Source organism: Nansenia antarctica (assembly GCF_963989245.1).
Source record: "Nansenia antarctica genome assembly, chromosome: 15".
Lineage (NCBI taxonomy): Eukaryota > Metazoa > Chordata > Actinopteri > Argentiniformes > Microstomatidae > Nansenia > Nansenia antarctica.
In genome coordinates this window covers 5,041,350-5,056,349 of record NC_137685.1, presented here as the reverse complement: position 1 = coordinate 5,056,349, position 15,000 = coordinate 5,041,350, and the positions used below count along the sequence as shown (strand labels likewise).

Sequence of the window (15,000 nt, the reverse complement as noted above, 5' to 3'; positions counted from 1 at the left end):
GCTTAAAGTCCTCCGATATGTGTTTGTGCCTACAGTACCACGCACGGTACAATACAGCCTTTTGTGATTCCTCTCCTATTCATACCGAACTCATTCAACTTCTTTTTTAATACAATATCGAAACCACTGTCGGTCACTGTTACCCATCAGGCAGTGCTCAGATCTACCTATTGATGCATGTTGTGTCCTTTGTGGGCAAAGTTGTTGCCCAAATCCAATTTACAGAGGAAATGTTCCTGTTGCTATGGTTATGAAGGCCAAGTGAATCGGCAAGGCTCATCGAACGTTTTATTTTATACTTCAGAAGTATACTTCACCATTACTTATCGTGAGCTTAGAATGATAAGGTTCTATCTCCGTTTAGGGCAGTTCAGAGATATTGAGCGTCAAAGTTTTTACATTCCATTATGTTTTGTGAGATGGAGCCTTTGTATTTTATTAATTACTAACTTAAAAAATGTCAACATTTAAAAATTAACACCACACAGGCATTAATGAACACCTAATGGATCAGATTATGTAAAAAACTAAATTCTGACAAAAAACGGAGATAGAACCTTATAATTCTAACGTCACGTTATGTCATGATACGTGACAGAGGTACCAAAGCACAGTATAAAGTAGTAACATCTCTTCATACTGTTATCATATTAAAGTATGCATGGTACGTGCACATATCTTCCACTTATCCTTCAACCTTTTACTCAGATTAAATCCTGGACATTTAGCCAAGTAATTGCAATGCAGGATTAGGACAAAATGGCTTGATACAGCTGATAGGATTTAGTCTTGTGTGGTGGAGGAGAATCGCTGAGTGTGAATGTCAGTGGCAGGACAGGAATACCCCCTAACGTCTCAGGTGGCGCCCGGCGCTCCTCATTCATATTGATGGAGCGTCTCTCACCTGCTCGGGGAGAGATGGAGGAAGAGAGAGAGAGAGAGAGGCAGAGAGAGGGGAGGGGACAGAGAGACAGAGAGAAAGAGAGAGGCAGAGAGAGGGGAGGGGACAGAGAGAGAGAGAGAGGCAGAGAGAGGGGAGGGGACAGAGAGACAGAGAGACAGAGAGAGAGAGAGAGAGGCAGAGAGAGGGGAGGGGACAGAGAGAGAGAGAGAGAGAGAGAGGCAGAGAGAGGGGAGGGGACAGAGAGACAGAGAGAGAGAGAGGCAGAGAGAGAGAGAGGGAGAGACAGAGAGAGAGAGAGAGAGAGAGAGAGAGGGAGAGAGACAGAGAGAGAGAGGGGAGGGGACAGAGAGACAGAGAGGGGAGAGAACAAGGTGCAGGTAGATGGAGAGAGAGACCAGGAAGAAGGAGTGAGGGTGGGAGAGAGAGAGAGAGATGAGGGGAGCAGAAACCAAAAATCCATATTTCAGTGGTCTGGCACGGCGCTTTGTTCATTTCCTCACTCAGCTTCCATCCATAATGGAGTGCCCTGTGTGCGGAGGCCCAGACACAGCTGTTCTTTATGGGATCGGGGATAACCGTGTGCGACTGTGGCTGTCTTGAGAGATATTAAACCTGAGCTCTCCTCCGCGCGCGGCTCCTTCTCCGGCGAACCGCCACTGTGACTATTTTTAAAACGATCTCCTTTTTTTTTGTCTCAGTGCCACTAAACTGACATTTTTCCCCTTGTCGTATTCCTGCTTGTAAGGTTGTTATTCTGTTTTGGAAGGGGGCCATGGAATGTTTGAAAGCTCACACACACACACACACACACACACACACACACACATATATATACACACACACACACACACAGACATACACACACACACACACACATACACACACACACACGTACACACACACGTACACACACATACACACACACACATACACACATACACACACACACGTACACACACACACATACACACACACACATACACACACACACACACACACACACACAGGCTCTCTATCACTCTCCCTATGTTTCACTTAGCGAGTGCCCTATGTTAGCATGTGAACTTGTGTATCATCAAACCCAGGGGATATTTAGTCTGTCAGCCCTTTGAAGACAGACAAGCACACAACAGGAAGGATGAAAGCGGCACAATACAGACATTTATGGGGAAGTCAGAACAGCATGTACTTCTGCCATTTCCCTGATTTTCAACTAACATTTTTACATTTACCACATTATTTTTGGCATTTAGCAGACGCCTTATTCCAAAGCGACTTACAACTAAAGGAGCAAAGGTATTGTCTGGCAAAAAGAAGAAGATACCTTATGACATCAGAGATTCTTTATGACAACAGAGGACAAATAATCAAATTGAAAGGGATTGGTACAAAACAATATGATGATCCAGGGATTCTTGTGGACTGTGATTGGAAGCTTTATTACTGTAGGCTATGAGATGCCTATGGTTATCATCTCTTTCAGTACCATTTGATTATGTCTGTGTGTGGGTGTGTGTGTGTGTGTGTGTGTGTGTGTGTGTGTGTGTGTGTGTGTGTGTGTGTGTGTGCGTGCGTGCGTGCGTGCGTGCGTGCGTGCGTGCGTGCGTGCGTGCGTGTGGGAGTGTGCTAGAGTGATAAAGAGAGAGAGAGAGAAAGAGAGAGAGAGAGAAAGAGAGAGAGAGAAATAAAGAGATAGAGAGCATTAGATATCCAGTCAGACACTGAGACGGAATGGGGGTGTCAACTATAATTTACGTTAAAGCCATGCAGAGATTTGCACAGAGCTCTTAATTAGGGGTGACAACACTGGCGGCTAAAGCGTGACAGAGAGAGTTCCCAGAAGGCTTAGTCATCTCCTGTTCCTGAGTGGCTGCCCGCCTGAGGTCTGTCTGCCATCGCTACCTCCCACAATCCCCCACTCTACCCCCACCAACCTGAGGTCTGTCTGCCATCGCTACCTCCCACAATCCCCCACTCTACCCCCACCAACCTGAGGTCTGTCTGCCATCGCTACCTCCCACAATCCCCCGCTCTACCCCCACCAGCCCAACATACGTCTGAGGGCAGATCAGCCTCTGTGCATCTACGATCACCTCCCCTGTGTCTTCACTGTGTATTCTACCTGATTATTCTTCAGATGAACACTTGTAGTGTCAGATTATACCACTCCTCCTGTGTCCTAAACAGTTTGACTCATGTAGCGACATGATTTCCCCCCCACAATAGAGAGGGTTGCAAAACATAGCACCTAGCAGCAAGGGGAAGAATACAAAGACACCAGATGTTTCTATAGGCCCTGTATATGTTACGGTACATGTGGGAAAACGGTTTATGTCGGCATGTCCCGGGACATGCTAGCATGTACCAAGTCAACGGTTTATGCTGGCATGTCCCGGGAAATGCAGACATAAACCGTTTACCCACATGTACCGTAACATATATATATCCATGCAGAAACTGAATGGACTGGGCGTATGTGACGCCTCTCTCTCTCTAGCTGCCTTGTGTAACACTTGACTTTCTCACCCAGGTCATGTTCTTAGGACTGCACTGGGAGGAGGAGAGGTGATGGAGTCCATAAAGAGTCATAAAATAAAGAGGTAGAAGGGATAGAACGAAGGGCTACGACCAGCCCTTAAACCATTAAACGTGTGTGCGACATCAAGAAAAGGGCTATGAAATAGTGTAAACCACAGATTCCCATTATTGTGTGTCATAGCCTACAGCACACTGGAACCAGTAATGATCATGCTGGTGCCCGCAGCTCACAATGCTACATAATGACTTCCTGGAAGAACAAGAACAATTATGGGAAACTCCTACCTCACCGACGACGCATCCTGCTGTCCTTTTGAGTCTTTTTTTTCTCTTTCTTTTAGCTTCATACTCATACGACAGTCATACAGACTTTGTCGAAGTGAAAACAAACTTTGAAGCGGAACGGAAAATGCTGTAGGATGGATGTACATCATCAAACACGCATCAAATTAGTCACTGTGATATGTTCACATCAAACTAGTACGCACACAGGGCAATCAGACATTAAAGGAGATTTGGACCGACCGAAACTTGAAACACAATGCGCTAATTAGAGACACAGCTGGTCTGAATAAAAAATGGAAATGTATTCCTTTAAATTCCTGTCAGTGTTTTCGTGCCTCTCTCTCCTTCTCGCCAGATAGTTTAGCGCAACGCTAATTCCTCATCTGATTCCCCCCATCTCTACCACAGATGTAGCTCTCTTTGTGCTGATAGCTTTTCCCACGGGAGCCCAGCAGTTGTCAGTAATGAAGAAAATCACTCACGGAGAGACGACAAATGGGTCACTTATCACATGTCTGCTCTGTTCTGTGACTGACACAGACACCCATCCCTTTTAAATCGCTCTTTCAGATCTACGTATTTTGACTCCCTATTATGATTCCCCTCACAAGGAGAGAGACAGAAGTGACGGGAGATAGACAGAGCAGAGAGATAATGATAGAAAGCCCTAGCCTTCATCATTAGTACTATATTCAAACAACTCAATTGAGCAGTCATGACTCAGGGGAGTCCCGGGATAAGCCGTAGCCTACTCATTTATTCAATTTATCGATATAAAGAGTCTTTATTAAGAGAGCTTTTGGAAAATATGACATCCGGTCTCTGGTGGCCTTAAAGTAGAATTTTAAGCAAGCGAAGTCAAGCCTGTGTGACATGTGAGAGGCTCCCCTCCTCCTCCTGGGGCTATTTAATGTGTCAACCGCACACACACACACACACGGGGCTTTGATGTTCCCATGGAGAGAGAGCACATACATATACACACCCACGCACATACACATAGACACACATACACACACACCTGGCTGTGGATCTGTTTCAGGTGGAAATGTCGTATGTGTATTTCTCCCATGACTGCCTCGTGAATTATTGAACTGAGTCGATCCTTTTGATCCACACGTCAGAGCCCGCCGAGCGTGTCTCTCTTACCCGTCAACTACTTCACTACACACACAGACATAGTTACCTACAGAGCCCATCGTGTAGAGAGAGGGGGAAATCTACTTTTGTTGATGCCAGAATGCTGTTGGCATTTTCTTCTCTGAAAGCGAGTACGCATATTTCCACATGTATAATGGGTTTTTCACAGGGGTGTTTGAGAGACCCTCTGTGGATATGGATGGTGGGCTTCCATACATGTCTCCCCGACCTTTAACACAGATGATTTCAAGTCAGCACTGTGCTGTGTATTAAACCAAACCACATACAGTATTCGAGACATAATTTAGCATATGAAATGAAGATGTTTTCAGTATAACTAGGTACAGTATAGTGGGTTTGTGGGTGGAGGGGAAATAATAACCCTATGAATAGATTTATTGTAATGACATAGTTCAGTACAGTGATTACATTATGACTGATAAGAGCTGTGCCTGAGTGCTGTGGTTGATACAGCTGCCATTATGATCGAATCCTCCCCACCCACCCACACCTTAACTGAGGGAGATAGAGGATTGCACACACCGCAGCACATCTATGTTAGGGCATTGGCAACTCCTATACAAATTGATTAGCTAAATGGGAAAGAAGTCTCGAATGAAAGCGAATGGGGGAAGAGATTGCACAGGCAGAAAAGTGTGGGAGGAATTTGTAGGAAATTAGAGAAGGGGGTATCATGTTCCAACAGAGAAATGTTTTATGCAAAAGCCTCCGTTTGCCGGTGGACGGATTAAGTAATTTCATTTTCACGCATGATCTCCAGCCCCACAGACCAGGCAAATTGCATAGGAGAGAAAGTAGAGGAGAAAAGCGAGGAGGTTTTTCTTTTCCATTTGAATGTATGATTACTCCTCCTGACTTGTAACCCCTCGCGAGGAGATCGTTCAATTCCCTTCAAGAAAGGAAAAATCGGGGGAAATGGGAATGGCACTTTAAAGAGTTGGACAAAAAAATAAACGTGAGAAAATTGGATGAACTATTCGCCACGTGTAGGTGTATAAAAATGACTTCTGTATGATTACAGGTTTTCAATAAGCCATCAATCTCCCACCTGCTACAGTGCCCTACTAGTGCTGTCAGAACAGAATCTATTATCAGAAGTAGACGGATGTCTTTCTGTACCAAATAACCACTTCAGTCCAGTTTCTCTCGTTTAGTAGGCCTCCTCAATCTGAGCCTTCTAAGAGCGTGACGTTAGAATTATAAGGTTCTATCTCCATTTTTAGTCAAAATTGAGTTTTTTACATAATCTGATCCATTAGGTGTTTATTAATGCCTGTGTGGTGTTATTTTTAAAATGTTGACATTTTTTTGTTAGTAATTAATAAAATACAAAGGTTCCATCTCACAAAACATAATGGAATGTAAAAACTTTGACGCTCAATACCTCTGAACTGCCCTAAACGGAGATAGAACCTTATAATTCTAAGATCACGAGAGCCTGCCTTCCTACAGTACTGTAAGATACTGTACTGGACAGCTTTTTCATATGTGACACGCTCTAGTGTTTTGGTCCGCATGTCGGCATCCAATGTAATGTTCAGACTTTTCTTTCGAAAAATGTGAATACATTTCTGCGTTGTTGAAAATCAATGACACATCGCTAGTCAACTAAAGCCGGGTACACACATAAAGATAATCTGGCTGATTTTGGCCCGATTTCCCCCATTCCAACCAAGGACAGCAATTATCGGATGGCTCTAAAGATTATCCTACGGTGTGAGGTGTGTGAAGAGTACATTTCTCTGCTCGGAAAACGACGATCATAAATATTAAATGTGTTCAATATTTATGATTGTCGATCACGTGAGATTTCTGGCTTGGGGGACGTGATTCTAGACTGTCGTAGATCAGATCTTCATGTATGTGGTGTGCTGTATTGGGAATATCGGATTACACCACACACAATACGATCAATACTGTTCAATCCATGACTTTTTATCTCCATGTGTGGGGTCTCTCTCAGATAAAAATTTTAGAAAATCTTTATGTGTGTACCAGGCTTTCCACAGATTCCACCTAGTTCCGTGTTTCAAAATAAACATGTTGATTGGTTGCCGACACGCAGACCAAAACACTAGAACGTGTCACATTTGGTCTTTCTCTATTGACTGTGTATCTAATGAGTCTCAAGAGGAAGGGCTTCGATTGTAGTATGTTCCCACTAAGTATGTTGGATGTGGCAATGTGAAACATCCACCATAACCCAAACGTTAACATTGTGGCGATAGAATCCCCTGATAGAATCCCCTGATAGAATCCCCTGATAGAATCCCCTGAGAGCCATCATGTTTACAAGGCCTGGACGTCCTCTACAAAACATTTTGTGATCTCCAGACTCCAGCTACTTATCCCCACACCCTTCACGCCTAACTCCTGTCTCTCTCTCTCTCTCTCTCTCTCTCTCTCTCTCTCTCTCTCTCTCTCTCTCTCTCTCTCTCTCTCTCTCTCTCTCTCTCTCTCTCTCCACTTCTTTCAGATCCGTTCGGACCAGGACCAGGACATCGGGATCCGCTACAGCATCACAGGAGCAGGAGCGGACCAGCCCCCCAGTGACATCTACAACATCGACCCTGTTCATGGCAAGATGTACGTCACCAGACCGCTGGACAGAGAGGAACGGGCTTCCTACCATGTGAGTACCTGTCACTGCTGCTCCTCCCACAGCCTGTCTTAGGGGGTGTTCTCACTAGAACATTTGCTTCACTTGGAATCGGAGTTTAGGATAAAATGTGCTTTGCTCTGCGTCGTTTGGAGCTGTGAGAACGCGCATTCGAAGTCGCTCCCGGAGCAAAGAACCAACGGATGCTCCGCTTGAAAAGGGTGGTTTCGCTCCGGTTAGAAACAACGCATCAAGGCTGTCCATAGGAAAACAACAGCGCATGCGTGTTGATCTGGATAAGAGCGGGACGAAAGGGCTGTGAGAACGCAAATCAGAGAAATAATTTATGCAACAATGTTGCAAACTCATCCACTTGCTCCGGGTCCTGATTCGGACTTTCATGTGAGAACATGACCTTACTCTCACTCCATGCGTCTCTGTCTGTCTGCCTGTCTGTCTGTCTGTCTGTCTGTCTGTCTGCAAGTCTATATCCCATCCTGAGAACAGTGTGTTCTGTTCTTTCCAAAACTCAACTATTTCTTTGAGGCCAGACTTTCCTTGAGTTATGCCAGAGTAAGAAATGAGAGGAAAGATTGCCTTGACAAAGCACAGATTTTCTCAGCCACTCAAGCTGTCAATTAGATGGAGTTCCTCCAGCAGAGAGAGAGAGAGAGAGGGAGGAAGATAGGGGGAGCGGGAGAGGACAGAAGGGAGTACTGACTCGCGGACTCGTCCTCAGAGCTAATGAACAAGCCCTGTGTGTTGTGTGTTGTCAACACAAGGGGGGAGGGACCTCTCTGTTACCTCGGTTACACCGCCACACTGGAACATGGTCCAGGACATCTACAGCTATACTCCTAGTTTGACAGCCTTACCGTCAACAAACATCAGGCCTGGAGGTCCCCTGCTTACACTAGCCCCTAACCCCTATACACTAGTCCCTACCCCCTATACACTAGTCCCTACCCCCTAGACACTAGCCCCTACCCCCTAGACACTAGACACTAGCCCCTACCCCCTAGACACTAGCCCCTACCCCCTAGACACTAGCCCCTAACCCCTATACACTAGCCCCTAACCCCTAGACACTAGACACTAGCCCCTACCCCCTAGACACTAGCCCCTACCCCCTAGACACTAGCCCCTAGAGGAATGGGCAGGTTATGAGTGGAGTGGACGGGTTGTTGTAATCTAGGGCAGCTATTTTATGGTATTGGTTATTTCTGGGTTGACATTGATAAGTTTTAAACACGGAAATGTTCTGAGATGTGAACATGGTCGATGTGGTCGGTTCCTTTTTAACTTTAAGTTTGAACTTTCTGTCTCATGTTGAGATAGCAAGAGAGACGGTCTGGTGGGTTTTTCCAACTTGTTATCTTCCAGGGGTGAGATGTTCTCTGAGGTTAGGATTTTTAATTAAGTTTTGTTTTCTGCAGACAGCTACAGTACAGGAGGAAGTTGCTGTGAGTCTCTGAGTCAGGAGAACTGTGTGTGCATGTGTGTGTGTGTGTGTGTGTGTGTGTGTGTGTGTGTGTGTGTGTGTGTGTCTGTGACTGTGTGTGTGTGTGTGTGTGTGTGTGTGTGTGTGTGTGTGTGTGTGAGTGTGAGTGTGTGTGTGAGAGAGAGAGTGTGAGTGTGTGTGTGTGTGTGTGTGTGTGAGAAAGTGTGAGTGTGTATGTGTGTGTGTGTCTGTGTCTGTGTCTGTATCTGTGTCTGTGTGTCTGTGTGTGTGTGTGTGTGTGTATGTGTGTGTGTGTCTGTGACTGTGTGTGTGTGTGTGTGTGTCTGTGTCTATGTGTGTGTGTGTGTGTGTGTGTCTGTCTGTGTCTGTGTGTGTGTCTGTCTGTGTCTCTGTGTGTGTGTCTCTGTGTCTGTGTCTGTGTCTCTCTGTGTCTGTGTCTGTCTGTGTCTGTGTGTATGTGTGTGTGTGTGTCTGTGTGTCTGTCTGTGTCTCTCTCTGTGTGTGTTTGGATAGAGAGCTTGACTGGGTATGCCTCGGAGGCTACAGGCAGGCAGAATCCATCAGTGCGACGGCAACGGTTGTCGTGGCGGTGTACGGTAGAGCTGTCTCCCGGCGGTTGGTGGATGTTATTCAGGCACGCCCTCCTGAATGCTAATGGCGGCGCAAACCCACACATTAGCAGTCCTCACACAATCCACACACACACTCCTCACACACTCCTCCAGGCCCTCGGATCACATTTCCAATGGCTGCACCCCCCCCCCCCCCCCCCCACACACACACACACACACACACACACACACACACACACACACACACAGCTGAGGAAACAGATTGGCCTTGTTTGTTTGTTGGTGTTTCTCCCCGTGTTTGTTTGTTGTCGCTCTGGCCGTTGGAAAGCAGCATCTTGGGGAATATTAAGTGGCGAGTGAAGCGAGGGGGTGGGTGGGGGGGGTGTCTGCGTGTATTTTTGCACAGACACAAAAGTGAGTGATTCCTCCGTAGACAGGTATGGATGCTGTACGTTTTCCAGGCTCCACTGCGCTATTCAGTCTTCTGGTACATTCTAAAGTAGTTTTTTTTTATTGTGAATAGTAGACTCTGAAGATCCTGTTAGTCTATGTTAGACTTAACAAAAGCCTCGGCTCCCTCATGGCTGTTGCAGAAGGATGAATGCAGTTTTGTACGCTTCAGTATTGACGGAGATAGTGTTTTCCTGTATACAATAGAATGGGAGAAACAGGGCTGCTATTCAGTGCTACTCTATTTCCCCCAAAATGATGATGCCTTGCGTTGTGAGATATGGTTACTCAGGGTTTGAATTCAGAAAAGGTGACACGGTCTGGTCAGTCGGTCCGCAAGTCGGCATCCGATTTAATGTTCAGACTTTTCTTTCGAAAAATGTAAAACTTGTTTCAGTGTTGTTGAAAATCAATGACACACTCGCTAGTCAACTAACACAGCTTGTTTTGTGAGCCTGCTAACAATGTAAAGTAGTGTTCTAGTTAACTAGGTAGCAGTGGGGGATTACTCACCGAATCCATTGCGTCGCAGTATTTTGGCTCGACTAGCGAGTTTGTGTTGTGATTTTCAACGTTGAAGTGTATTTCCATGTTTCAAAATAAAAGTCAGAACGTTTTGTGGCCTGGGGTGGTCCAGTGGTCTAGCACCGCGGTCTACAGTGCACACATATTATGCCCATGTCGGCATTGGGTTCCAATCCGGCCCATGCCCTGCTGACATGCCCTCTCTCCCTTCTTCTCCTTACTTTCCTGTCAGTCTTCACTATATCTGTCCAATAAAATGAAAAATATGAATGGGTAGAACATTGAACAAAGGCAGAACATTTTGATTGGTTGCCGACATACGGCCCAAATGACCAGACCGTGTCACGTGTGTGCTACAGCAGGAGTAGAGATGAAGTCTTCACAGTGTAGGTGGTAACTGTTGTTGTCACTCTTTCCTCTCAGGGTCCCCGACTGTCTTGTTGTGGTTCTTTATTTCTCTATTTCTCCAAATTGCAAAAGGCTTGCTCAGTCAATCATTCTTCCTCCCACCATCCTTACCCCTGTTTCTCTCTCTCTCTCACACTCGCTCGCTCACTCTCTACCCTCTCTCTCTCTCTCTCTCTCTCTCTGTCTCTCACTCTCTACCCTCTCTCTCTCTCTCTCTCCCTCTCCCTCTCCCTCTCTCTCTCTCTCTCTCTCTCTCTCTCGCACTCCCTTTTTCCATCTCACCTTATTTTTTGTCCCGCACTGTGAATTTTCAGCAAATTGCTTATCTCTTGTAGAAAACATTGTAGCCAATCACTGTTTTTTGCACAAACAAACAACCAAACAAACCAGGACAAACATGTTCCCAGGGAGAACAAAGGCAAGAACGCAGCATGAGGCTGCGTTCAATAGCACCACTTAGGGGTTGTGTTTGACTCTCCCAGTGTGAGCAGCACAGAGCCAAGTGTATCTGGGTTTGGACCCGACTTCTTCACATCTTATAATCTCAATGTATCGGTACTGATCCAGGCAAACACTCCAACAGGCTATTCATCATCTCCTGCTGAATAAAAGGCTAGAACAGGTGTGGGGTCTTCAATTAACACAACTTTCAAAGTCGGAATCGCCAATCCGAATCAAGACTGCTGTGTTGCTAATTTGTATGTGTGCCAAATCTACTATAATAATAATGAATGTCAATCTGGAATACATTTGCCACAACATTTCATGTTGTTGATTGATTATTGATGTGTACAGTATACTGTATTAGATAGATATTAAGAGCTAAGTCTGACGTTTGTGTTTGCGTATGTGTGTCCAGCTCCGTGCCCATGCTGTGGACATGAACGGGAACAAGGTGGAGAACCCCATCGACCTCTACATCTACGTCATCGACATGAACGACAACAGGCCGGAGTTCCAGAACCAGGTGTACAACGGCTCTGTGGCCGAGGGCTCTAAACCAGGTACGCCTCCCATACTGTTGTCAGCCATGGCTAGGGCTCTAAACCAGGTACTCCTTATGTTAGAATTATAAGGTTCTATCTCCATTTTTGTCAAAATTGAGTTTTTTACATAATCTGATCCATTAGGTGTTTATTAATGCCTGTGTGGTGTTATTTTTAAAATGTTGACATTTTTGAGTTAGTAATTCATAAAATACATTTTACATACCTGCATTTTATATACAGGGGTGCAAACTTGTCACCTTTCTGCTAAATTAGCCGTTTTTACCCCCCCCCCCTGCCCCAAAATTTATTTGGGGGCAGGGGGGGGGGGCTAAGTCTCATCCAAGTCACATGATGAGCGAGCTAACTAATCTCCCTGTCTGCTAAACTCCACCGCTGTTGAAATAACCCTTAGCTTCAGGGAGCTAGGTACAGTTCCAGACAGCGTGGAGAACACAGTCACGGTAAACTGTTTTCGAAGTAATTCTGCAGGTGTTGAGGTCAGGGCTGCCGCTACTTACACATGCGCATTGTTAGACCACCGTTAGTGCTAGCGAGATCTATTTAACACCATTAGTGCTAGCACTACCCCCCGTCAAAAGTTGTAAAAGGTGCCCCGCGGTGGTGTAGCGGTCTACGCACTGGCCACTAGTGCATGCTGCCCACCGGGGTTCGTATCCCGGCTCGCCAGATCCAGATATGGCCGAGGCACACGGGAAGCGGCATATTGGGCGGCCGCTTCCGAGGGCGGTATAGGAGTATTTCTGGACAAGGATCCGTCGCGCAACACCGCCCCCTGGGTGCCGGAATAACGGTGCTGGGCTCGAGGAGCCAGTCAGCTAGTCTGCCTGGCGGCCTCTTCTGGGACTGCCGGCCACGGGGTCGTGCGGCGGATCCTATGCAATAGGCAGGGGATAATTGGATGCTAGGTTGGGTTCAATTGGCTACCAAATTGGGTGAAAAAGGGATAAAAATCTGAAAAACTAATAAAAAAAAATTTGTAAAAGAAAAATCTCTCCTCTAAGGTTAGCCACGCATTGATAATTGTCTTCGTTTTCACCTTTTTGGGCCATCACCAGTTTTCACCCCTGTATATAGATCCAGTGGTGTAGTCTAGTTTTTTCTAGTGGGTGGTTGTTAAGTCTGACGTCAAACGTGACGTTTAGCCATTTCCAGGTCCTAACCAGAAATTCCCTGCACCAGAGTACCAGTGTACTACAGCGGTAGAATGACAGTTTAATCGTTTTTTAGACTGGGATCTATTCATACAACAAGCCACACAATACTTTCCCGTTTTCTCCATATTGTCAGTGTATTTGAGCCTCGGAAAAGCGCTATATAAATATAATTAATTATTATTATTATTTCGGCATTTCGAAGACAGCGCCTCAGCCAATGTTGGACCCGGAAACACGTCACGACTTAACAAGCGGATACTGTGATTCTTCCCTCCCAGCCTCATATCGTTCATTTCGGAACGCCATAAAAATAAATATGCGCTCCCTGTCTAACGTTATATATCTAACATTACATGTTATAAGGCTGATCTGTGCTGCATTTTGACATATTTCATGTCGCATTTCCCCCCTTTGATGGTATATGACGCTATAGTCAGTCTCAATGGTCCAAAAGTCAGGTGCTTCGTAACACAGACGGAATGAAAGTGAAAGTTCTGTCACAAAACGCTGTTACGTATCCTCACACATGTTTAAGTGGGTATATGGAAATCCTTGGCCTTTCCTAGTGGGTATACGGCGTAGTCCTGCGTATCACGTAGACTACACCACTGTATAGATCTGTGTATCTTACAGTTAAGGCAAACTGCTGTTGGAAATAAAAGCAGGAAACTTGCAGCCATGTCATGGTTGGAGAGACACGTGTTTGAACAACAAGACTGTGGAGAGATGTTTGTCTTTATTGTTTCAGTTTCCAGACAACGTTCTACACTGCAAAGTTTCATCTCAGGAGAATTTCAAAACAATGTAGGCAAGACAAAAGAGAGAGTGCGTGTCTGTGTGTGTGTGTGTGTGTGTGTGGGTGTGTGTATGTGTGTGTGTGTGTGTGTGTGTGTGTGTGTGTGTGTGTGTGTGTGTGTGTGTGTGTGTGCGCGTGTGTGAGTGTGTGTGTGTGTGTGTGTGTGTGTGTGTACATTGTTTTCTCCTCAGTGGAGCGTGGGTCCGTTCTCTATCGAGCGCCTCTAATTAGCAAGTAACCAGACACATTCCAAGAGTCTTCTTTCTTTTTTACTCTCTTAGAGATACTTTCTTAGAACACCTGTTCTGTTGTTTTTCTGCAGGACAATGTGCCTGTCTGGATTCCAACACTGTCAATTGAGTAAAAAAAAAAAAAAAAGTTGAAAACATCATGACACTAATTAACAAGAGGCATTGGCATCTCTTCTATAAAAACATTCTCCTTGGAAAAGCATGCTTCAATGTGGCAGGGGTCTAGTTAAAAAGTCCTCAAGTAGGGCAATGTCATTTTTCAGTTTTTTCCACCAGATTATGAAAATGCAGATTTGCAATCTTTCAAATGATGTGTCATTCATTGAAATATAGTTGAAGAAGATTTGAAGTTGAAGAAGATATGCTAATTTGAATGTTGGTACACCTCAAACCAAATAGAACTGTGTTCTGAATCAAAACACACACAAAACAGCTGCTAGTAGGCTAATGCGAAAAAGGAACATACCTACGAACATAATAATAATTAAATAATTTTGCCATTTAGCAGACGCTTTTAATCCAAAGCGACTTACAATTCGAATTACAGGGACATTCCCCCTGGAGTAACTGAGGGCTAAGTGCCTTACTCAAGGGCACACTAGTAGTGGTGTGGTTTCAGGCGGGAACATCTAACATCTGCATGTTTAGCAACATCAGCATACAACATCAACATGCTAAAAACACATAACTACATATAATTAGATGATCACACAGTCCTTGCTTTTGAACACATCCTAAAACATAAGTTTGTTTACAAGCCATGTATCACTTACCCGGTAGCCTCTGGCAGACGATACAGTGAATCCAATTCACATTATAAGTATTTAGTGATCCTAAAACTGTTGTTTGTTATATCGAGTGGGCTCTTCAACACTTTCGTATTAT

General features: G+C 45.1%; 1 protein-coding gene across 1 annotated transcript in view; it reads left to right on the top strand.

Moving 5' to 3' along the window:
- cdh4 (cadherin 4, type 1, R-cadherin (retinal)) overlaps positions 1-15,000 on the top strand; it is a gene marked incomplete at both ends in the record, with an annotated part of 200,426 nt that overhangs the window by 150,321 nt on the left and 35,105 nt on the right. The window contains 2 exons of the mRNA XM_080546182.1: positions 7,365-7,520; positions 11,764-11,908. Coding sequence (XP_080402308.1) covers positions 7,365-7,520; positions 11,764-11,908 — 301 coding nt within the window. The remainder of the gene's footprint in view (positions 1-7,364; positions 7,521-11,763; positions 11,909-15,000) is intronic.